The 25,882-nt window shown below is 41.2% G+C and overlaps 2 protein-coding genes across 3 annotated transcripts in view; one reads left to right on the top strand and one right to left on the bottom strand.

The window, feature by feature from the left end:
* aff2 (AF4/FMR2 family, member 2) overlaps nt 1-25,882 on the bottom strand; it is a 223,691-nt gene that overhangs the window by 93,898 nt on the left and 103,911 nt on the right. For both annotated transcript variants that reach the window (XM_086306075.1, XM_086306083.1), the window contains 3 exons: nt 11,110-11,154; nt 7,336-7,422; nt 2,428-2,464 (listed from right to left, as the gene is read on the bottom strand). In XM_086306075.1, the coding sequence (XP_086162201.1) occupies nt 2,428-2,464; nt 7,336-7,422; nt 11,110-11,154 (169 nt within the window). The remainder of the gene's footprint in view (nt 1-2,427; nt 2,465-7,335; nt 7,423-11,109; nt 11,155-25,882) is intronic.
* On the top strand, nt 3,971-5,016 carry LOC147337558 (uncharacterized). The gene is made up of 3 exons (XM_086262948.1): nt 3,971-4,493; nt 4,539-4,843; nt 4,929-5,016. The coding sequence occupies exons 1-3, from the start codon at nt 3,975-3,977 to the stop codon at nt 5,014-5,016; spliced, it is 912 nt and encodes a 303-aa protein (XP_086119074.1). The 5' UTR covers nt 3,971-3,974.

Here is a 25,882-nt window from a genome sequence, read left to right as displayed (position 1 = left end):
AAAAACAGTAAGTAAATGTCCTTTTGCAATAAAAGTCAAACTGAAACACTCTGACAAAAACGAGGAGATTATTTATTTTCCAAGTGGATATACAGAGGAGTCTGTGAACAGAATCCTTTTTGCTGTATTTCATATTCCAGTCAGTCGTATTTCTTCTTTTCTTACACAGAGAGGAAAAACCTGCCAGTGGGGAAATGCTTGAGCTTTATATACGGCACAAATAACTCAAAACACTACAAGATGGATTTAACAAAGAGCAACAACCTCAGAAAAGCTTTTCATGATCTGATCAACCCTGGGAGTCGGAAATACTGTAAGGTACTATATGCAGTACTAGGTGAAGTTAGCGTAGAGTCCTGTGAAAAAGGAAAGTTTCCACAGGACTGTGAATAACTAAATGCATCCCATGATTCAGTAGCTTGTAGAACCACCTTTTCCACCTTTTGCAGCAATAACCTGAAGTAATCGCTTTTTGTATGACTTTATCAACCTGTGGCAAAACAGTTTTTCCTCTCTGCTTGATAGTATGTTAAAAACGGATGCAATGGATGACCAGCTAGACTCAACTATGGAGCTTTTTGACAGTGTTATGGCGTGTCGCTTTATTCTGACTGATTCATAATGACCTATTTTGTGGTTTCAGAGGTGTCTCAACCGATGGAAGAACACACACACAAACACAGGAGCCCAGAGGCCACCGGTGAAATAGAAAACTGTATTTAAGGTGTTTTTCAACCTCTAACACCATCACCATTAACCAGACGTGTTATCTGTAAATATGCGGTATATCCATAAGGTCTTAGGAATCAAAGCTTTTTACACCTGGTTCTGATATGCAATCTGCATTTGGACGCATTATCTACATAATCACATCTGATTGTTAGCATTAACACCTTGTTTTAATTATTGTCTCATTATCTCAAATCAGCCTGGAATGTGATCAGATAAAATGGTAAATGGCCTGTATTTGTATAGCGCTTTATACTAGTTCCTATGGACCCCAAAGCGCTTTACACATCCAGTCATCCACCCCTTCACACATTGTAGCCACAGCCACCCTGGGGTGCACTGACAGAGGCGAGGCTGCCGGACACTGGCGCCACTGGGCCCTCTGACCACTACCAGTAGGCAACGGGTGAAGTGTCTTGCCCAAGGACACAACGACTGAGACTGTCCAAGCCGAGGCTCGAAACAGCAACCTTCCAATTACAAGGCGAACTCCCAACTCTTGAGCCACAATCGCCCCAGATCTAGATATGTAAATTACTCCGGCCCACCTGGCTGACTTATCAACAATTTAATCCATTACTGTGTGCAACTTCCACCACCAACACAGGTTTTTAGATATCTAATTGTATAAACATCTTTATAGGGGCCTGTTATTCTTATTTCCAGCTCTGTATTTTTCTTCCTAAATCATACTAGAGGATTCACATGATTCACAGTTTAAAATAAGCCATATTTATGTTATACAACAGCCTGATTGCCCAGGTCCCACAGGTTGGTTAGCAGCCAACTGACAACCACCTCTCGCTAGGGGACCTCCGTATTCCCCAGACGGTTGTGAGTGGATGTTGAAGGTTGCTGGCAGTTGCTGTGGAGGATCTGGGAGCAGCACAGTCTTCTCACAGTGCCTGATTTAAGCGAGTGACATCCAGCAACCACTTGCCAATCACTTACAGAATACCAGTGGTTGCCAGGGGGGTTGTCAACATGTTTGTGTCACTGAGCTCAGTGGCTAAAAGAATGACCTTAACTTAAAACATCTTTCTTCTGACTGGCTCAGTCACTCATTTGAGAAATGAATGACAAAGCAGCAGGTGGGTGGGGCTTCTGTTTTGTTAGCTAGAGCTGTGCTATGACCATATAAGGCCATCCCTGCTTCCTGACATCACACAGAGCCAATAATAGGGGGAAAAAACCTCAAACTCAGCATTTAAAGTGAGTCTGAAGAGCTTTTAAAGCAGCGTGATTGTTTGTGCATATGTTGACCTCACTATCTAAACTTCGGTTGAGGTTAACATCAATCCTCTAACAGTATTTATATGACAGAAAACGCAGGAGATCATACAACTGCTGCCGTGTGGACGCATTTTCAAGAAAGAGCTACTTTTTAAATGTTATGCATGAATTAATATACACTGTGACAGAACCTTTTACCCTCATTAATCTACTCTAATGTGATGCTGTCAGTTCAAACACAAGCCCCCGATTTCCACTCATCACGTTTGTCTGATTACTTGTTCAGATGAACCCAGGAAGTTAAAAGCAAAGGTTTTTCCGACTACCCTCCTCCCGTGGCAATGATTTCATTTCAACGTCAGCTGCCTTTCTCACATTCCTCCTGGGTGGCGTTACCTTTAATGGCCTCGGCAGCATTAATTATCGCAGAGCTCATACGTGAGTGTTTACGCTGGGAAAACTTACTCTGGGTGTTGTAGCCCGAGGTCACATGCTGTGACTCCTAGAGAGCGGGAGAGAAGGAAAGAGAAAGCCAGAGGGAGACGAGTTGAATGAATAAACCAACAGATGTCATTATTGATTTCACAGCAGCACAAGGATGCCATTACACAGAATTCAGAGCCTCTCATCTCCCCGCGTCGACGCTCCTCCTCATTCTTAAAACTCACTGTGACGCAGGATTAGTGTGAGGCTGGAGGCTGAAGGCGCCACAACAGTCCTTCCTAATTCATTAAGTACTCAGTCAGACTTACTGCCTCTGTGTTTACATTCCTACTTCACCTCACACCAACACCAATGAGGCACTTTGCATATTAAGAGTAATTCATAAAAGCATGAGGCAAAAAAAATCAGTCTGCTGTTTCAGGGAGAATTGTTATCGTCACCTCAGAGATAAATGTTCAATACAGCATTGCTGCTTCTTTTAATGTGGCAAATCTTCTAGATATATATATTACAAGGCGTCGTAAATCTTCCCTTTTTTGTAGCGGCGGGTGAAACTTTGAACATCGATCTTCTGAAATCTTCAGTCTGCTTTTATTGTGCCTGAACGTCACTTTTCAAACATGACAGACAAACAGTGCAGGTGAGGATACAGAGTTATTTTGCTGATGACATTTCTGTAGGTGATCTTTGTTTCCTTGACTCTTCAGCTGTGGCTGTTATCACTGTTCCTGTTAAATACACACTCAGTTTTCTTGTTTTTGATGAACGATTAAACGATAAAGTGGAAAAGCGTTCAACTTGAAGTAGTTTTTATCTTATTTATTTATTTCTACAGTCTAAGTGATCTGCAGATCCTCAACTTTTTTCTTTTTTTATTCGACGGATGAATTTGTTCTGTTGATTACAGGCTGGCTGTGTTGAGCTCTGAGAGATAATTGAACTGGTGAGTCAAACACAGTGTTAGGGTCCCTGGGTCGTTGACCCAGTGTTTTTGGTTCTTTGATTTTGTTATTTCATTATATTCTAGCTTTGCTTTATGGGTTTTAGGATTATTCTTAGTTTAGGTTCTCTGGGTGGGGTTTGGTTAGAGTTTTAGTGTTCTGGTTTTCTGTCTGTGTTCCATGTTGCTGTCTCCCCTTTCTGCTGTATCCCCACATCCAGTCAGTGTCTCTGTTCCCTTTGTTATAGTGCCTGCCCGTGAGTCTGTTATGTTTCCTGTTTTACTTTGAAAGTCCATGTGTGATGTTAATATGTCTGGTTTTGCTTCCTCTTGTCTCGTTAGGCCTGATTTGCCCCAGCTGTGTTTCCCTCCTGTTACCCATTCCCTGATTGCTCCCTCTGTGTATTTTAGCCCTGTGTTTCTTAGTGTCTGTGTCGCGATCTACCGTTTATTTTGCTGTGTGTTTTGCCTGTCCACCGGTGTAAGTTTATTTTGAGTTTTTCTAGTTATGTCATGTTGCGTTCAGCATTAAAGCCTTTTTGAGTTCACGTCTGTCTCCGGAGTCTGCACCTTGGGTCCTATTCCTGCCTGCACACAGCCACACCTAACAGAAGATCGCGACCAGAACATGGACCCTGCAGACTCTTCAGCTTTTGGATTCGATGCTGAGATGGAGCGGATGATTAGGCTCCTTGACCGCATTGCTCAGGCCAATGATTTGAGGACCATGGCAGTTGGGCTAAGTGCTGTGGATGCCATCATTCGGAGCAACCCTCGGCTTACTCAGTTTTCTATGGACACTGTGCTGGGCAGCTCCATAGCTGCCTGGAGGGAGCAAGTCAGGGCTGGCGAGCTTGCTCTCTCTACCTTCACTTCCACTTCTTCACCGCCGCCCCAGGACAACACACACTCACCACCTGCCTCGTCGCTACCTCAGACTGCCTCTCCTTCCTCACACCAGCCAGGACCTTGTTCGCCTGCCCATTCGCCTGCCTTTTTCCTGGCGGCCATGTGGCCGGATGAGGAGGAGGTCTCCGTATCTCCGCCAGTTTCAGTTCCCTCATCTAGAAGGAAGCGACGCCATCGTCACTCCTCTCCTCTGTCATCCGTCCAGCAATCTGCCTCCGCTGGAGGGTCCGAGGGGCCCGTTCAGCCTCCTGTCTCCGCTGGAGGGTCCGAGGGGCCCGTTCAGCCTCCTGTCTCCGCTGGAGGGTCCGAGGGGCCCGTTCAGCCACCTGTCTCCGCTGGAGGGTCCGAGGAACCGCTTCAGCCACCTGTCTCCGCTGGAGGGTCCGAGGAATCGCTTCAGCCGTCTCTTCCTGCTGGAGGGCCCGAGGAGCCCGTTCAGTCTCACGCCACCTCAGCTGGAGGGCCCGAGGAGCCCATCCAGCCGCCATTAGCCTCTGCCTCGGCTACGCCTGGTCCAGCTTCTGCCTCGGCTTCTGCTACACCTGGTCCGGCCTCCGAGTCTGCAGCTCCGCCTGGTCCGGCCTCCGAGTCTGCAGCTCCGCCTGGTCCGGCCTCCGAGTCTGCAGCTCCGCCTGGTCCGGCCTCCGAGGGTTCAGTTTTGTCTGCCCCTGAGGTCTCCAATCTGTCTGTTCCTGCACGTCCCGCACGGCCTGCTCGTCCTGTCCGGCCTGCTCGTCCTGCACGTTCTGTCCGGCCGATGACTGGACGTCGTTGCCGTCATGGACAGCCCTCTGACCTACGCCGGCGTCATGGACGGCCCCCTGTACTGCTCCGCCGTCGCTGCCTCCCGCCCGGCCGGCCTCCTGACCTGCTCGGTCGCCGTCAGTGCCTTCCGCCTGTCCGGCCTCCTGAACTGTTTTCTGGGCTCTTGGGCCGTCAGCCTCCGGGCCGCCCCCTGAACTGCCCGGGTTTGGACTATTGTGCTGTCAGCCTCCGGGCCGGCCCCCTGAACTTTTTGTGAACAGTTTTTCCTGGCTGCCTGCGCCTGTCATGAGCCTGTTTTTTGTTCTGTTGCTTTCCGGGCTCCAGTGTTTGCACTTTTTTTTTTGTTTGTTTCTGGCTCAATGTGTTTCATTTGTTTCGTGCCCTCCGTCCTGGTTCCCCCACCGCCCACCCTGGTTGGGTTGTTTTTTTGTTTTTGGTGTTCTGGTTTGGGCTGTCTGGAAGCCAGCCCTTAAGGGGGGGTACTGTTAGGGTCCCTGGGTCGTTGACCCAGTGTTTTTGGTTCTTTGATTTTGTTATTTCATTATATTCTAGCTTTGCTTTATGGGTTTTAGGATTATTCTTAGTTTAGGTTCTCTGGGTGGGGTTTGGTTAGAGTTTTAGTGTTCTGGTTTTCTGTCTGTGTTCCATGTTGCTGTCTCCCCTTTCTGCTGTATCCCCACATCCAGTCAGTGTCTCTGTTCCCTTTGTTATAGTGCCTGCCCGTGAGTCTGTTATGTTTCCTGTTTTACTTTGAAAGTCCATGTGTGATGTTAATATGTCTGGTTTTGCTTCCTCTTGTCTCGTTAGGCCTGATTTGCCCCAGCTGTGTTTCCCTCCTGTTACCCATTCCCTGATTGCTCCCTCTGTGTATTTTAGCCCTGTGTTTCTTAGTGTCTGTGTCGCGATCTACCGTTTATTTTGCTGTGTGTTTTGCCTGTCCACCGGTGTAAGTTTATTTTGAGTTTTTCTAGTTATGTCATGTTGCGTTCAGCATTAAAGCCTTTTTGAGTTCACGTCTGTCTCCGGAGTCTGCACCTTGGGTCCTATTCCTGCCTGCACACAGCCACACCTAACACACAGAGGACGCCGTTGGTGCTTATTAGCGGTGTTCACCTGCGGTCCTCTGCTTCACAAAGTAAGGAAGACCACGCCGTGTCAGCGGTGGAACAAAGTCTTTTCAGACTGTTTTGCCCTTTTCCTGACTGAGCGATTAAACATGTTAAGGGACAGTAAGAATAGACGGTAATAGCTAAGTTAATAAGAAAGTATTTTGTTGCCAAGTGAATAACTTTGCATTAAACTGTCAGTAAGTTTAATTCCAGTGATTAGGTGGAAACTTTGAAATTCGCCTGATTTGCTGACGTTACTTGAAAATACTTTTTTATTACTGCCGCCAACGAGGTGATGATTTTGGTAGACTTTGGGTTTCAGTCTGTCTGTAAATATGATATCTCCAAAACTTTTGAATTAATTATGATAAAACTTTGTAGGGGTGCAGAGCGGGGTCACGTTAGCAATCCATTAAAATTTGCCTTTCATCCACAACTTGTGCATCAACTTAATGATTTATTGGTAAAAATCTGACAAAAAGCCGAACAAAATGAGAAACTATGATTCTTACAATTTATACCAACAACAACCAAAGGTGTTGTTTAACATGTGGAAACCTTTTTTTTTTTTTATTATGGCTGATCTGACAACTTGATAGATGATTTTAAATATAAATAAATATCTCTACTTTTAAGATTAGGCTTCAAACTTTCCTTTTTGATAAAGTATATAGTTAGGGCTGGACCAGGTGACCCTGAATCCTCCCTTAGTTATGCTGCAACAGGTGTAGGCTGCTGGGGGATTCCCATGATGCACTGGGAGTTTCCCCTTTACTCACTATGTGTTAATAGACCTTAACACAGTAATTTCATTGGCTGTCATTTGTGCCACTGTGCAGAATGAGCCAACAGTAATGTGATTCTATCCCAGCATCACTGCTGCAGTACATTTGTGAATCAGAGCTAATGAGCAGACTGAAGATTTTCAGTGACAGACTGCAGTTAGTGTTACTGCGCCCCTCCAATAAGTGTCACAGTATAAGTAAAGGTTTTTCACGACTGCATCGCATCTTTTTCCACCGCTCGCTGACTCACGCTTAAAGTGAAAATGATCAAGGCCCAAGAACATGATAACAACTTTGAAGGAAGCATGCATCAGCAGGCGTGTCATTCGGAGAGAATGTACACTATTACGGATTAATGTGAGCCACTTTGATTTTTAGTGATGAAAGGTTTTGGGTGTAGTAGAAGAAAAAGCATACTAACCTTGTTTGGGATGGGAAATTTGGTCTGATCAGCTTTCCCAGGAGTGTGTATGGCTGTTAGTGGAGGAGGCCAGGAATGGGTCATCTCCTGAACACACAAACAAATTTTTAAATATATTATTTTAAACAGATATTCATAAGTAGCAGAATTTCTGTCATTATAACCAGCTAAATAAAGGATACACAGCTTGCACTTGTGTTGCCTTTACCTGGTGTCTAATCATGATAAAGTTTAGCCCATTGGAACAAAGGGGCTTGCTTATGCAACATCTTTGGTGCAGTGGAGTGGAGTCAGCATTCAGTCAAGGTTGTGCTGCACCAGCACCCAATCAGGGTGGGTTCAGTATAAGTTTTAGTATAAACTGGAAGGCGCTTAGGGAGTTAGTGACCCACCAGGGATTGGTGCAAATGCAGAGTTGGTGATTTACCAAAATAAAAGCTGACTCCAGTCGGCTGCATTTCAACAGAGCTGCACAAGGCAGCAGCAGAAGCAGCAGCATCCCCTTTCAATTATTCTAATCACACCGTTTTCTCAGCTGAATTCCAATCTCAGTATGTAGAAGCATCAATTAGTTAACAAGATAAACATATGTGCATGAGTGGGTGGGTGTGCTGGAGCTTTATAATCTGTTAGGTACTGGCTGTTTTTATTTCTCACAAACATTGGAAAGGAGGCACATAGAAGGCTGAATATGGAAAATTACCAAATAGATTTTCTTAAAGCTTTGATTCCCTCCTTGATGTCCTTTGTAACCACCATCACCTGAAAACTGAATTCTTGGTAAATGTGTTTTAATGACCAATAACTTCTTTTTCTGTGACATGTGTTTAAAATGGTTGGTAAAGTCATTAAATCCATTTTTTTACATGCTCATTTCCACTCACACAGCCACCGTGCAGCAGGTCACGATGTCAAAGGGCCAGAATTTTCCCATCATCCATCTCTTCACCCCCCCTTGGTAGATGAATGCTATTCATCAGATGACACATGAGTCTGGGAGGACGTATGTGTGTGGGTAAGGTTGTGTGTATAACTGAGCTACACATTAATGACGATACTTGAGCATGAGTGTGTGGCTGTGTTTTCCCTCTTTATAATCGTAACGCACTTGGCCTGACGACATATGGTGTGTTGCTAGGTAACCGCTCTCTGACATCATTAACATCATTGAGTCCATCCTTGAAGAGTTCCTGTGCTTTCACAGACAGGACAGCTGTTTTCTCCTGAATTTGTGTTTGCATGTGTCTGTAAATGTGATATTGCAGCCACTGCGCGTGAGTTACTCAGTCTGTCATAGTTAAACGCAAATGGTTTCCCAGTTATTATCAATTTGTCATATTCTCCATTATCTACATCTATTACGCCCCGACACAGACATGCAAAATGTACATTTATCCACCACCGTGCACTGAAAACACGACCGACCTCGCTCTCTCCTTTCGCTCCTTCTCTGTTTTTTAATAAAGAAGCAGAACAGGGCACGCTGCGTGCTCCGTGTTAGATGGATAATGTGGTGTGCTTCACATCACCAGCTGTTTCTCTCTTTTGCCTTTTTTTCTCTTCCCATCTTTCTGTTAATCTTTCAAGTTATTCTTAAATTCATCATTCCAAAGAGCCTCTTTTAGATGTTTTCTGGCAAACATTTTCTAATCTGACATTTTTATTCTTCGGTGTAACCAAAGGTTTGCAACTTGGTATAAATCTTTTAAATTTCCATTCATGAAGGCGTCTCTTGATTGAAGACTTTATGCATGTACCTCCTTGTTAATATCACTTTTGTTTTCTGTGGTCTTTCAGGCCTTTTGCTGTCGATGAGCTACTCTGCCCTTCTTTTTAAGAACATATTATATATACACATATCAATTGATTTTTCCCAAGTTTTCTCTAATTGGTTAACTTTGTTTCTTGTCCAAAAATATGCCAACTGTAAATTACAACAAGCTAGCTAGTTTTCTTGGCTTGCGTCATTCCAAGGTAAAGCTAGCTAGCTAGCGTCTGACTCACAGTACACATGTAACAATGTAGATATGGTAGGAACATAGAGGGTAAATGCAGCCATTAAATGTAAAAATGTAATTATCTACATACACATATATCATCATAATCATGGCTTCTTGATATTAGTTTACTTTTCTAATTGGCTAGGTTTAGGTTAATGTTAAAATCAGACAGCTCAAATATCCAGTCTTTAAGTCTGACGTCATTAGCCGTTTCCGGGTCCAAACTCCGCTTCAGGTCCCAAAGTCAAACGAACACTGGCGGAACACTGAGAGTTACAAACTGTCCAAATTCTTTCATCTGTAATAAAATGATCAGCGTTCTGCTCTACCAGGTGTAACAATTAAGTTCAACATCCAGGTATCCATGAAAACAGAATTTATTAAATTTAACCAAGTTTGAAGTTAGCTCGCTAGTTTCTCCCTAAACATGTTGTTTTGACAGAGGAATTTCCGAAGAAATGAAGACGTACAGCTCTGCTATCACTTCCAACATAAATGAAGACAGAAAACTAAACAGCAGTGACGTTTGTAGGGTTACTGAAGTTTGGCTAGCTGGTATATAATGATGTGCTACGTGGTGGCTAGCTACACAGCTATGTTAGCATAATATAAACACATTAGCACTTTTTTCCACTGATAAAAGTTAAGGTGAGGGTTCCCGATGGTTAGGGACAAATGCAATCATTATACAATTCATTTAAACATTTTAATGGCAGGAACAGCTGGTTTGCCTACAGTCCCCTTTTGGCTCATTAATGATGTATTTTTAGATAATGCTTCTTGTTTATAGTGAACTTACCATAAGCTAAAACATTAGCATGGATATCATAGAGCTTGGTGCTCCAGTGGTTCAAACACTGTAAAAAGTCAATACCCCTCAGAAGGATTGACTTTACTGTACAATATCTCTGATGCACACCGTTACCTTGAATTGTGCAAACATCCACGACAACAATGTTCCTGTGACAAACATCTTGTAGCCGTGTCATTACAGAGAGAGAAAAATGAAGTGCAGGCCCCGTGCTCCGATTCACCTCACCTCACATTTTGAACTCCTTGATCTTTCCACTTGACACAGCTAAAAACCACAGACTGAATTCAATAGAGCACCAATATTATCGACAAAGGCATTTCATGCAGCTCACAGCAGCCTATCTGTCACACAGCCTGTTGACCAGCCTATTGATTTGTGGAGGGGGAGGAGAGGGAGGGGGCTGAATGACAGAGAGGAATGAAGAGGGAGGAAGACAGACACTGAGGGAGAAAGAGAGGGCGCACCAAGTGCAAGAGAGGAGAGACAGCGAGAAGTGAAAGCGGTAACTTGACATAAAGAAGTCAAAGACGGTCCCCGTCCTAATCTTCTGACTGGCAGTGAGGGAAGATTAGCGAGGGAAACATTTTTGTTTTGACATCACTCCCAGGAAGAGACAGGAGAGAGAAACTGTGGGAAAATGTATTGCTGTGTGATTTTGATTACATGCAGCTAGAAAGGAGGAAGAAAGAACGGTTAAAGGAGATGATAGGTCTGTGGAAAAGATGTCTGTATGATGTCATCCAAATAAAAGGACTTGTGTAATCATTGACCTAAGCCAACAGATTGCTTTCTCTTCTCCCTCCCTGCCTTGTAGTCCCCTTTCTTTTCCCTGTCCTTCCTTTGCAAAATCAGACTCTGGAGAGGGACCAAGCTCCTTGTGAACAAACAGAAAACAGCTGATAATCAGTGCAATTACTGTGCATGCGTGTGTGTGTTTGTGTGTGTACCCAAGCAACGTACCCGCAGAATCTCTTCAACACAGCTGGAGTTGTTTGGTAGGCTGACCTGGAGAAAACAAAGGAAGACAGAGAGATTGACTTCAGCACTATTTATAGCGACATTACATTGCACGGGACACAGCGGGGGTACAGAGGTTTAAGCACCAAAAACAAATAAAGCGGATCCATCCACAGCGCAATTACGAATCGCCGCGGACTTACACGGCACATGCTACAATGACACCTGTGGCCGATTTACCATTCAAACTCAACGAGAAGGACTTCTGAAACAATAGCTCACTGATTTCACAAAGATGTAAACAAACAATGCATTCTCATTTCTAGCTGCTGTTGGGTTTTTTTAATTGTTTTGATTTTATTGTTAGTTAGTCAATTTAGCTAACATTTTGAAAATCATTTATCCTCACTGGTTAATGCAATATTACTCTTGCAGGGTTATACGTTGCCATCATGTCTCCCCACGACCTTCAGTAATGTACATAATGTTTGTACTGTAGTGAAAATTCTTCGTTATCATTATCCTGTATCGTTTTCACTGCAGCTTCTTCAGCGCTCTGTAAATTGTTAGAAAATGATTATTCTTGGTTGACAAAGTGTAAGAGTGCTCTGATGGATTGATGTTTTCAGATTATTTGATCAGCAGCAGCTGGCGGCTGCTTTACCTCAGAAGCAGTAAGGGTCACACGCTGCTTCATTTTTGATTGTCGACTCAGTAATAATGGTGCAATATGTCATACACTGGTGTTCATGTGAGGGTCAATGAAGTTTTTTTGTTTTTTAAAAAAAAAAGTGTCCTGATATATAAAACTACAGTAACAAAACACCAGAATATAGAAAAGCATTGCAAAGGACACAAAAACAACACAGCAGTGTTTTTGGGGGAGACAATAACAGGATGGAGCAGCTGTGGAAGTGACAGAAAACTAAACATGTGAAGGACTAACATGGTGCAGGGTAGTGTATGTTTTAATCACATGATTTATATAACACGGTAGGTGCATGTTTGTTAGCTGTTTAGCTGTTATCGTGTCACTTCTGCAGCTGTTCCCTGTCATTACTGCGAGTAACACTTGTAACATTTTTCTGTGTGTGTTTCTATTTGCTGGTGTTTTCTTAAATTGCAATGTGTTTGACCTTTTGAGACTGCCTGTCGCTCACATGGTAGCTCAGGTCACCTACTAACTGGAAGGTTGGTGGTTTGATCCCAGTCTTCTCCAGTCTCCATGCCAAATATCATTGGGCAAGATGCTGACCCCATGTTGCTCTTGTGTGAATGAGGCAAGTTGTGTAAAGTGCTTTGAGTGCTCAGATAAGTGTCAGTCTCACAGTGAAAATAAAACCTTAACATCTCCTGTTTTATGAGGTTTCCTCAAATTGGTAAATTCCTAATTTAGTGAATGTTTGAGTCCACTGAATACAAACATCTTGACTCTAAGGCAGAGAGTGGGGTATAGCTGAGTGGATGGTGGATGAGAAGGCAGATGGTGTGACACAATTCCACAGTTCTACTTTTAGAAAATGAGTTTATAAGAATGTGTTTATTTTATTGTAGGCAGTTATGTGGCCCTGTTCACAGTGAGTGCTTTGTTTTTATACCTTCTTCATTTTAATGTAACTAATACGAGGCATTTAAAATCCATCCTAACTTTCCATTAACAGTGTGAGTCTAAAGGGGATTTGGTATGTGGGTGGTTCAGGTGTTAAAACCTAAAATCAGGAAACACATGAATTAAAGAGCTGTTGTCAGATTTCCAGGTGATCATTTGGGTATTGTCCAAACAGCACTTGTGCTATAGATTTTTAAAGAGCTGATGACAGCACAAGTCTAGCTACCACTGAGTTTTAATATTTGCAAACTCACCCCAGTGCATAGAATTTATGACTCTTGGCATTCATAAAGTCTAGCGGCCAACCTGTGAGCCAAAACATTATTGTACATATGCACTAGGCTCCAAAAGAGCAAAATGAGACCCCAGAGACAGAAAAGGTTTTAGCTAAAACGCTAGGCAAGATCAAATTTAGAATTTTATCAAAAGCAAGATGTTTGAGTCTTGCTGCAGCAGAGGAAACAACACAGAAGGACTCCGAGTACAGCCTTAGTTTCCAGCGTGTGAACTGGTATGCAGCTTTGGTATGTATGTAATCAAGCTGGTTAATTATGTTCTTTTTGGTCTTGGATGGAAAAATCAGTCATTAGCGTATTTGGCTAACAAGCTTGCTACTTATGTTTGAAATCAACATTTTTAAACTATTTGTTCTTTTTGTAAGTACATATTTTTGAAATAAAATTAGAGTAGACACCATAAACAGACTTTTTAACTTCCAAGAAGGGCTTTTATGATTGTATACAAATGCCTTCAGTGTCTGGTTATGGTTATTCCACCCACTGTGGTTCAATTGCTTTCAAAACATTCATATTTTTCGGAGCATTCATTTAAAATTCTCTCATTACAGATGTAATTTTCAATGAGTCTTAATAAAGTCAAACCATTTGTGCACCGTTTGTCTAAAACAATGTGATGCACTGTAGTCGTCCACCCTCCTTGTTATGAGCGACTAACTTGTGCAGAGGGTAGAGAAAAGATGTTTTGAAAAATTAGTTATTTCAGTTTTAAAATTCAAAAACAGCCATTAAATAGCTGTGGTTTGGCCTGCATCGTGTGAACCACGGGGCCATTTTAGCTCCACAAGTCACTGGACTGCTTTGAGGTTTGAGGATAAAGAAAGAGGCTGTTTGAGCTTAGACATACGCACACTCTGATTAACCAGTTCAGTGGCTGCGCGCTGCTAATCTATGTTAACATGCGCCCTTGTCAATAAAGTCGTCCTTTGTTAACAGGAGTCATCTGCACTGAGCACTAAAGCAACATTGCAGCAGATGCCTGGGATATCACTGCAGACAGGTCTGGCATTTCAGAACGCTCCTAAAAACCTAAATAAAGTATTTGTGCCAAACCACACACAAACATTTCTGAAGCTAGAAGTCTTTGCTTTTTCAGATAAGCCAGCCCTACTAAGAAGTTTTTTCCCTGCTCATTCCAAACAAATTATTATTGTCGCTTTTGGAAAAACACAACTTTGTTTGCTAAAAAAGACACAAGAAAAAAAAAAATGTCCACTGCCAAATTATTGCCTCACAAACAGTAATTGAAAAGAAAATCTGTTTGGGTCAGATCTGGGCTCAGATCAGTCCAGCAGATGGGCTCATTAAAGCAGAAAGAGTGTGAGGAACAGCAAGATGAAGGCAGAAAGACTGAAAAGCTCAGAAACTCTGAGGCAAATTCACTGCAGAGCTCTAACATATTACATCAACATAACCTCTGTTACACACCATTACTAATAGCACTAACACGAAACGAGGAGCAATTTAGTATAACCGTGATGAGAAGGATGACATCATACTCTGCCTTAAATCACTGACTGTTAAAACAACAAAAGGGACTCTGGGCCGACAGGCTGGTTGAGCTCACCAACGAAGTATCCGCTTATTTGTATGTTTTCTAGACATGAGCTGTTCATCTACATCGACATGTTAATTCAACAGTGAGTCAAGAGGAAACCAGAGTGGGAGGATGAAGATGTGTTTTTCCCCCAACAAAAGTCCCAAGGCCACTTTTTACTAAAAGAAATCTTACAGACTTCTAGACAATACGAAGCAGATGTGCTACATTTGTATCATGCGATAAAAAGCCAACAGCTGGATTATTTAGCTAATGAAACAACGTCATTACCATCAGAAGGCAAGCACACGAGGTCTTGATTTACTGTAGATTACAAAGTGGACACGAGATTTCACTCACAGTGCAACAAACCTGAAGCATCAACATGTCTTGAAATTCTCCAGGGGCCCGGCAACAAACTAATTATTTGACCCAGGGTGATATCTGGCCTGGAGTTGGACAGCCCTGGTCTAGGCCACACACAGGATGGACGCCTTGCAACTACGTGAAATTGCACTGAAATTTTTTGCATTCTGCAACTGATTGCAAATAGTTGTGACTGCTTTAGATTGCAAGGCCTTTGCACTGGTTACCTGACGGGAGGCAGAAAAATCGAATTTTTAAATGCAGACAGATTGTCAGCATGCGGCACTCAATGTGAGTGAGTCTATGCCAATGAGCAACTCATCTGCCACATGACTCGACTCAACTGGCTGCCAAATGTTTGTATGTTGGTTATGTTCATATAAAAGCAAGGTTGCTGAGGATACTCAATGTTTAATTAACTTTAAACACTGAGAATTTGTTTTTCTAAATATTTAAACATGCAATTTTGTCTTCAATCAGTCCTTAGGGAAATATCTGCTTCTCTAGCTTGCAAATGCCCAATTTATGTCCAAATGACAGTTTGTGTTCTTCAGTGAGCTTCAGGTAACGTACAGATGGTTGATTAGAGCTGATTGCCAGCCAAAAGTTGCAAACTGCAACGTGGAAATGAAGCTCATTAGATTTGTGAAAGCGAACCAAGAGAGTAATGTCGAGGGTTTCAAAGTTCAGAAAACGAGCTGGAAAACACTAAAACACTTTGCAGAGATGAGAGGAAAAGCACAGTGACTGATAACTGTCAGCATTAATGACCCCTTTTTTTGGTGTTATTATAAAAATAGTATACTCAGAGTGTAATGCAGTAATGGTAGCACAGGTTGAATTTGTTTAATGACTCAAAAAGAAATGCCAGCAAAAAAAACCAAAACAAAAAAACGGAAAGAAAACAAAGAAAAAGACGGCTGGTTAAAAGAAAGAAAATCTGATAGTTTAGGAAGAATTGATTTAACCACAGTTTTACTTTGCTGTTCAAGATCAGTGGTGTGTTTAGTGTGACAATACCTGGCTTCCCATATGGAAAACAACTAGGAAAAACTTATAAAAGACTTGCATCAGCTTTAGCTTGCTTCATATAGAGGATCATACAAGGCTTATATGATTTACTCATGAAAGTGGCCACTTTCTCATTACTTTCATATATTGTTTTAATAAGTATCCAAAACATACAAGTTTCATTTATATAATCTTTCAAGGGATCTTATATCTGTTTTGGCTCTTGTGTGCTTTTCATACAAGTTTCACACAAGACAGATTTAAACTTTATAAAATTTATATATATCTTTTCCATATGTGATACTTCTGTATATTCTGCTAATGGTTTCACTGTATTTCACCCTGAAATACACCTCACGAATCATTGTCACTGCTTTGCAATTACACAGTTCAAACTGCTAATCACACATTGTCAACTATAAGGATAGAGCTACATTAACAGCAGTTGTGCTTGGGTTATAAGGTGATATCATTTAATATCATTTAATTAGTCATTTTAGTACTACTCATGGTGGCTGCTGCCATGACAAATTGCGATGTTTGCGGGGGAAATTCTGATTTGAAACTCGGAATTTCCTACTTCCCGTTTGAAATTGGACGCAGCATATAATGTAAATGACAAAGCACAGAAAAATTAGCCGTCACTACAAAACAAAAGACAAGTATACACAGAGGGCACAAACACATAAACAGACACAGGGAACACAGATTTACAACCTTCAGTACGATACTTTCAATTCTGTCTTTACTTATCTGACTATGAAATATTTTCAGTTTTAGTTTTTATCACATATTATTACAATATTGTCATTTAAATAGAAGATATTTGTGTTGTTATATTAGATTTATTGTCCTATTACTTTATTTTTTTTCTTGTTTAGTTTTGTTATACTTTATGCTTTTAAGTTGCCCGCTATAACGCTGAAATTTCCCAACTTGTGATTTTTTTAACCTTAGCTTACCTTACTGTGTTATAACCCCAAAGTATTATCTTATCTTCAACACAGCACTGAAACAAGAATATCACAAAAAACAGCAACATGTCATTACAATAACTCAAAAACTTCAACAAAACTAGAAGAGCAATAAAATACAAACACGAGCCAAAATACAAAAAACACAAAAAACTAAAGGTTTAAATGAGAATCCAAGACACACACAAAACACAACAATGCGATGCCACGTATACCGGATTTTTTGGACCATAAGGTGCACCGGATTATAAGGCACATTAAGTGAAAAAAACACAGTCAGATAAGTCAAACTTTACTCAACTCATTCTTCTTGCTTCCTCCACTTCCCTACAATTGATTCATTAATGTTGAATTCTCTGGCAGCTGCTCTATTCTCATGTTGTTGCAGTATATTAATGACTAACCTCGCATTGTGGAGGGATTATCTCAGTTGTTCTCCTGACTGAAGTTTGGCCGTTTACAGCATCCTGCCATGCGATTGCATTTGTCCCTAACCATCGGGAACCCTCACGTTAGGGTTGCCAACCGTCCCTTAAAAAACGGAATCGTCCCGTATTTAGAAACAAAAGTACACGTCCCATATTGAGCTAATAAGGGACGCACTTTGTCCTGTAATACAGTGAGAATCAAAAGTAGTCTATAACTTTTAATGGAATTAACACTTTGTTTGAAAACATAATTCCCAGCCCCTCTCCTGCTTTGTGACCAATGAGCTGACAGCACACTTATGACAATTCGAGTATGACAATTCAGATTACCGCTCATCTCATTGGTCGAGGAAAGGTCGCTTACGGAGAAAATACCGGAAGACAACAGATGACCACAACAACAAGCATGGCCAACAGGGAAACAAACGCCGACACGGCGGTGCAAGTCTCGGATGACAGTACACCTAAAGCTGGGCAGACACTGTGCGACTTTTTCAGTCACGTTATTCAGCTCCTGCTCAAACTGCACGATTGACTCGCAGGGATTATAAGTTCGTAGGTCACGATGCAGGTCTCACACTATATGGCCCGATGCTCCGATGCGACCTGAGTGCTCACACTGTGCCTCCATAAAATGAAGGTTATGACAGAAAATCTGTCGCTCTCCCTCTCTGTCTTTCACTCACACAGACACGCACACCACCACCATCAACTTTGCTAAATTGCTAATGAAAAACATGATCAGGCAGCTGTGATTTAGCAGCGATGTCAATCCAACTATTTTCACGGTTGTTGTGGTCGTGATCATTTTGTGATGCCACATCGAAAAGGCTCGGATGAGCTTTCCAAAGTTCTACAACTTGTGCCTCCATCGCTTGTGTCCAGATCACACGCTGCACAGCTGTGCTGCTCCATCTTTTTCACCGACGTTTACGTGTTTGCGCGTGAGCAGTGTGAGCGGCTGTGGTGAGACCCTCACGAGCGATTGATGATCGGGAGCTGGTCGTGAGGTGTTAATCGCTTCTCGTTACCCCACGTATACTACATGATGCACGATGAAGGCCAAAATCTGGCCGATCACCAAATCGGTCGCACGACTCAAAAATCGTCTCTAAATGGGCCAAAAATCACACAGTGTAAGCCCAGCATTAGAGCAGCAATGTTTGTTGCCCTCAGAGAAAGAAAAAAAGGCTGCAAAAGTACAGGGAGGAATGGGAAAAGGAAAACACCTGGCTGGAAAAGTGCATGATAACACCTTTAAAGCGCACTGCACTGTGTGCCGGCGCACTTTTTCCATAGACATGCTTCTAGTGGTGGGCATATGAAGAACACGAGGGGCGTGAAAGCTCGGGGAACCCTTAACCAATTTTTTGTCCACCAGGCCACGGCAGAAGCAGATATGGTATGTAAACACTGGTTTGTTTTTTTTAAACCCTCTGGGGTTAAGGTTAATATGGGCATGTGCAGTGAATATCAGCGGTATGTGGCCAGAAGTGTGATAATATAATTTATTTTGTGTAATAAACAACTGCAAGGATAGATGATTACAACAAATAGATGACTAATACATAAAAGTAATACATAGATGAATAATGATGATGAGTTATGATGCGTAATCATGGGAACAAGTGGGTTTACAAACAGGAGCAGCTGATTAGCATTAGAAAAGCTGAAATAATACCTCAACTGAAGCCAATTGTACTAAATGCACTATATGTGCACAGTTACAAGAATATTTTTGTTCTATTGCTTTCTATTAATTTATATAATTTTAAGTTAAGCAGGACAGAGTTCTTTTAAAGAAAGATTTACTTATATTCTCAAAAGTTAAGCATGACAGGCTTCTGTTTAAGAAAGAGACCTGTTTTACTCTGTTAATGTTGTCATTTTGAGCTAAAAATAAATGGCTAAATGATCATTTGTTTCCCATATGGTCATATCACAAAGAATATGCATCTGCTTAAATCAAATTCAAGTCAAATGGTTAAAAAATAATTTCACAAACAAAAAAAAGATCTACAAAATTCACCACACTGGGAAGGGTGAACTCGGTTGCCCGGCCCTGGCCACGAGGTGTCCCTTATTTATTTTTCAGGGAGTTGGCAACCCTACCTCACGTTAACTTTTATCGAGTGGAAAAAAGTTAGCATTCATCCTCCAGCTTCACTGTGTTTATGCTATGCTAACATAGCTGTGTAGCTAGCGATCACGCAGCACATCATTATAAACTAGCTAGCCCAACTTCAGTAACCCTACAAACGTCACTGCTGTTTAGTTTTCTGTCTTCATTTATGTTGGAAGTGACAGCAGAGCTGTACGTTTGAATTTGTTTCAGAAATCTCTCAGTCAGAACATGCCATATCATGTTTAGGTGGAAGCTAGCGAGCTAACTTCCTGCTAACTTCAAACTTTGTTAAATTTTATGAATCCTGTTTTCATGGATGCCTGGATGTTACACTTAATTGTTACACCTGGTCGAGCAGCAACGCTGATCATTTTATTACAGATGAAAGAATTTAGACAGTTTTTTAACTCTCAGTGATGCTGCAGTGTTCGTTTGACTTTGGGACCTGAAGTGACGGAGTTTAGGACCCAGATTCCTCCGCGAGGCTCCTGACTACGGTAGCCGTAGTGCTCCAACAATCCAACTTACAAAAGTCGTACTAAAACATTTTTGACAGATTTTTGAGTGCCGTGTACCACATAAAATTGGTTTGAGGTCATACATAAGATGCACTGTCGATTTTTGAGAAAATTAAAGGATTTTAAGTGCGCCTTATAGTGTGGAAAATACATTACTTAAACTTTAAGCTACTTTCCTAAACAAAGTAACAAACACAAAGTAAGTCGGTGTATGAGACACGTTTCAGTACCATTTCTGAGAGAAGTGCATCACTTATGCAACAAACAATGCTCCCTTGTGTTATTTTCCCAACACTTCCACACTTGTCACAGCTGATGGATACAAACAAGTGCATTTAAATGTGATTTTCTACAGTGGTCTAAAACACAACTGACAGGCAAAAATGGAAACACTCATATGATTTCAGGCCCGCCCCGTCTGTTTACGTCCGTCTCCATCCATCTCTCTATACATCTGAAAGGAGAGAGCCTTTCATCACTTTAACCATCCCTGTCCATCACCATTGTGATGTAGCTCACCGAAGCACAATACTGACACTGCCAGGGTTTGGTGTTTGTTTTGCAGGATGGGCCTCTAAAACAGACTGTGTATTATCATAAATATACCACTTAATCATTTGAAGGAAGTCTATTATGAGTTTACTGAATGGAAACAGGCTTTAATGGATTTTAATGGACAGGTGACTTACTTGTAAATGTGTGCGTGTGTGTTTCCCTAATTGATCTTACTGTGAGATCACGGTTGATGTCAAGGACTGAGAGATGGAGGGAACATAAAAGAGAGCTGAAAGATGAGTGAGAGCCACAGAGCAAGTCTGCAGGAAGAGGAAGGACAAAACTCAGAGAGAAAATAGATACAAAGAAAAATGAGAGCGAGAGAGATTCAGGGGGAAAATATAGCCGAGGCAATTACTGAGGCAGAAATCCTTTCTCTCTGAAATAGCTGCTCAGATAGATAGACACACACACACAGAATACCCACATCAATCACAAAGGTACATGTGGATACACGAGCACACACACTTACATTACCACACTCACAGTTACTAAAACATCATTATCCATTACTATTATAAATACTGCCTTAATGTAACCAGGTTTTTTTAGACAGAAAAAAATCTGAGCCTGCGAGGTCATCTCAGATGTTGTCAAAATGTTGTACTCTGAGTCACCAACAGCCCAAAACCTGAACATGTTTCAGCTCACAAGCATAAATATCCAATAGAAAAAGAGATACAAGTAAACAAGATGACAGGCAGCTCGCTCACCGGACAGCTCGGGTCACGGCATCACCGGCAGTCAGGCCTCTGCTGTGTGCAACAAAGAGCTCAACAAGAAAGAGCTGACAATGAGCATTATTAATTAGTTCCAGCTGGAACTGGGCCTTGTGCGATGTATAATAAATAATGACAAACATGTAGAAACAGTATCAAATCGAGGAGGCTGTAAGTGGGGCTCGGGGTTAGTAGCTATGCTACATTATTGTTTGTTTTAATGAAAAAGTGCCAAAATACATACACACACCTCCGCTTCACTTCCTGATGTATTAGGGGAAATCCCTGCTCTCTTGTGTTCCCACTGCTACCAAATACTCAAGGATTAAATTTTCCCAGCCTCTTATCCCTCCATTATTCCTTATAAGATCGCTCTCTTCACAGTCTGATCACCCGGTGGATTTAATACCAGTTTATGCTCTATTTTGACTGAATGCTAATACAGGAAAAACACAATCATCCCATATACTGTAAATAAAAGATGGAAATAATCAAAACCCCTTGAGGCAGACGACCACACTGATCTAACAGACTTTTCATGACTAGCTCCTGGTCCACCCTATTTTTGCATAAAGTTTTGACAGGTTGTTCAGTTCCTGTTCGTTTTAGTCTTTTACCAGTGACAGCACCGAGTTCAACATGGACACGGGACGATAGCACAACAACACCCTGGCTATCAAATATCAACATGCCACAAACGCTCACTTTCTGTCAGCATCTTTAAATTAAAAAAAAAATCCTTGGTTTTAACCCAAATATTACATGAATTATGGCCCAATACTTCATTCTGATCTGCTGAATGGCTGCTTATTACATTAATTTGTCACATTAACGAGGAGCCCATTTACACTCCACAAGCAGTCACCTATAAAATTACACAACAAACACATTTAGTGTGATTCCATTCAAATGATTTTCTTTTTATATGCCTCTTTTCATGTTTCAAATCCACCAGAGTGTCTTGTTTCTTTTATATTGGAATTAAAAATCATTAAGAGGTAATTACAGTAATGCGTTTAAGACTGAACAAACAGGCTTCCCTCTCTGCATTAGTGTGTGTGAGTGTGAGAGAGATGAATGACTCAGTGTATGCATGTGGGAAGACAAATTATGAATTAATAAAAAACACCCCTAAACACACACAGTCTATTCATATTTACAATAACAGAGAGACAGTATCATTTGACTTGGAGATTGGCAGAAACAGAAGATGAAAGAGAGAAAAGAAGAAAGGCTAACGAGGAGAGAAGAGAGAGACGAAGTCAAACAGAATCAAATTTGGAGCCTGATTAATGTAAACACGGTTTCCTGCACTGCCCTCAGAGGGCTATTAACACATCACCGCATATTTCTGCTTTATTTCTGAACTGTTTTCTCAGGATATTTTCTCGGAAAGACGAGAAAGAGGCTCTCTACGTTGGCTAAATTACACAAAGTATCTCGCTTCATCCCTTGAGGCGGCTCTACGAGGCCAGAAATGTGCCACGGAGGGAAAACTATCGCGCTGCTGTTATGAAAAATGCCAAAGTCAAATGAAAGCTGTCTATCATCCAGTCGATGCGATTGAACTTCTGAGTCGTGTACAGTTCAGGCTGAGGTCCAACAGGGTTTGGAAAATCTTCAAGGATTTTCTTTTTTTGGTCCGTGGGCTTCTCGTTTATTCAGTTTCATCTGCTCCTTTTATCATCCATATTTCAGCTGTTTACAGAGCTGGAGTGACCGCCATCGCTGGGATTACCAGCATGCTAGATAGATCACAAGCACTGCCCTCAGAGGAGACATGTATGTGTGTGTGTGTGTGTTTTGGTTTGTTCAACAGTTGTGTGCGAGTGATTCACTGAAACGTGTACATGTTTATGTATGAGTCAGCCTGCCTAATAATCCGAGGATTGGTGAAGTAGGTCTTTCACATCATGTGTCCTCTTTGCACATTTATACCTACTTCACCTCTCATATAAGAAAACAGGGTATTTTTTGGGTGTTGCAGTGTCTGGTATTCTCATAAAAACAGATATTTTTATCGGCTGCACAAAATGTCTTGTTCTGTTGCTGCAGCGTTTTCCGCTGTCCCAGTAATACAGCTATTACTGCCTCGTGTTGTGCTATCAGCCTCCTTGAGGCCATATCCTGGTAACGCTGTAATTGCGGGGAACATACTGAGTGTACAGATGGACAAAGAAGATTTTGCTAAGAAAAAATGGTTTGAAGTTTCTATAAAAGCTTTTTCTTCATTACAACTGTCATTATTTCAGTCCGGTGCAAACCATATCAATTTAAGCTGCCGTTGTAAATTATTACAACCACTTTTCAAGCCAGCAGGGAGTGATACTCAAAGGCAGAGCTGGAACAATGCAAGAGTTTCAAGGCCAATGCAGACATTCATAACTACAGGAGAAAAAAAAATTAAAAGTAAAGAAATAATGTGTATTTTGATTAATCACATTCGGCCGAGGTTCAGACTACACACACGTTTGTTGTATGATTGTCTAACAATATAACACGTACAGCAACAGATTAGAGTTATTCAGAAATAAAAACATTTCTATTGATGTACATGATGAATTTACATATATACTTACAAAATAGGAAGTACACAAATTAAAAAATATAGTAGACATAATATATGCTATAATAAATATTATAATGTAATGCTTTGTTTCTGGTTTTCCCACTAGGACATTCAATTACTCCATTAAACATTCACAAAATTGTGTCTTTTCCCACTGCATCATTGAAAAATCTATAATCTCTTATTAGATGCTCAGTCTAAGCTGGGCATCTTTGTTTAGACCTCAGCAGTCCCCTATTTTTCATTTCAAACGTTTAAGTTTGGAAAGTGTCCTCTCCTAGTGATGCCTAAAATACTACTAAATTCAGAGTTTTTGTCCAAGAAATTCTTATATTATTGCCTTGTCCAAGTTTTTCCCTCTGGATGGCCCTAATATACGAACATAAACGACTTAATGTGAGCTATAATCAAGCATTAAATGTCCATAAATTATGCACCACTTACACCTGTTAGTTAAGCCCAGATACTAATGAATTTCATATTAACAGTTTAGTATTTCTCAGTATTTCAGCAGTTAGTAACCAGCTTATTGTTAAGGTAGACTATATCAGCTGCTTCTAAGTTATTGCATTAACCAGTGGAGCAGTAAATGGTAGCTGGTTACCTTGTTTCCTCCAGACCACTGACAAAGATCATTTAACACTTAATCCGTGACAGTAAGTAAACTGTGTTTATGTTTAAAAGCAAGGAGATTTTTCTCTGGAGACAGATTTAAAAGACAGGAGTAAGGCAGCAAATCAATATTTGGAACTCATTAATCAATAACTGTGAACCAGAACCTCAAGCAGGAAAAATCAAGTGTTAAAGTTAGCATGTTCCAGCTAAGGAGCCATAGGTTGTGAAAATAAGTACGCTAGGTTAACAAAATTTAAACTTCATTTGGATGCAGCTTCCCACATGGAAAAGAAATAGAAAAAATGCATCAGCTTTAGCTTGCTTCATATAGAGGATCATACAAGGCTTACATGATTTACTCATGAAAGTGGCCACTTTCTCATTACTTTCATATATTGTTTTAGTAAGTATCCAAAACATACAAGTTTCATTTATATAATCTTTCAAGGGATCTTATATCTGTTTTGGCTCTTGTGTGCTTTTCATACAAGTTTCACACAAGACAGATAAAAACTGTATAAGATTTATATATATCTTTTCCATATGTGATACTTCTGTATATTCTGCTAATGGTTTCACTGTATTTCACCCTGAAATACACCTCACGAATCATTGTCACTGCTTTGCAATTACACAGTTCAAACTAGGGGTGGGTTTTTATAATCGATTCATCGATTAAAATCGATTCTGGCTTGGATAACGTAAAATCGATTCATTAAAATCCTGAATCGATTTTTTAATATAAATTTATTTTGTCCGAAATGCCAGAATCTCTGGTGACATCTCACAAAATTTCAAGAACCACCAAACAGTAAATGAGAGCAGGTACAGGGATTCTGCACATAGACTTAAACACACAGCGCGACCCGCGGATCAGAATCAGTTAGATGTCGCCTTTCTCACAGTCGGGGCTGAAAGCCGACAGCTCGCTGATCCGGGTCCGCGCTTTGTGTTCACGCCCTTTATGCGCTGATTCTAAAGCTGTTAGTTTGATCTCTCTCCAAACAATATTGACCGAACCAGCAGCAAAAGAAGATCCAAACGCTTCACATAAACATCGTCATGAATTCACTCTTTTACTGTTTTGCTTCCATTGCGATGCGCAGCTCTCTCTCTCTCCCTCTCTCCCTCCCCCTCTCCCCCCCCCTCTCTCTCGAACAGTTTCGCTTTCTTCATTATTCGCTTGCTTGTTACACAAGTCTACTGTTGCTTACAGCGCTGTCGGCCGCTGTTTTTTCCCCTTTTACATTCTTCCGAAAAGAAAACCTCATTTCTGCTGTTCAATACTGAACAAATTGAAACTTTTTAAAATTATTCAAAATGCAAAATGCTTAGCCATGTCTCTAATAAAACCGCTGTAACGTCAGAGGTAATGTTGATTAATTAATGGTTTTCTTTCGTTTTTGATGTACTGCAGAATATTTTTATAAAATCCCAGGCCAGGAAAATCACCT

The sequence above is a fragment of the Aulonocara sp. 'chitande type north' Nkhata Bay genome, linkage group LG2 (assembly GCF_057382095.1).
Source record: "Aulonocara sp. 'chitande type north' Nkhata Bay isolate Kocher_YH1m ecotype deep benthic linkage group LG2, A_spYH_male_GT1.1, whole genome shotgun sequence".
Classification (NCBI taxonomy): domain Eukaryota; kingdom Metazoa; phylum Chordata; class Actinopteri; order Cichliformes; family Cichlidae; genus Aulonocara; species Aulonocara sp. 'chitande type north' Nkhata Bay.
Note: the sequence above shows the minus strand (reverse complement) of the source record. Positions and strands in the feature narration are given on the sequence as shown.

Bases quoted from the DNA above. Each gene is read 5' to 3' on its own strand.
- LOC147337558 (XM_086262948.1), top strand. From the start codon at position 3,975: ATGGACCCTGCAGACTCTTCAGCTTTTGGATTCGATGCTGAGATGGAG. The intron at 4,494-4,538 runs GTTCAGCCTCCT...GGGCCCGTTCAG, and splicing joins CTGGAGGGTCCGAGGGGCCC to CCTCCTGTCTCCGCTGGAGG. The intron at 4,844-4,928 runs GTCTGCAGCTCC...TCTGCCCCTGAG, and splicing joins CCGCCTGGTCCGGCCTCCGA to GTCTCCAATCTGTCTGTTCC.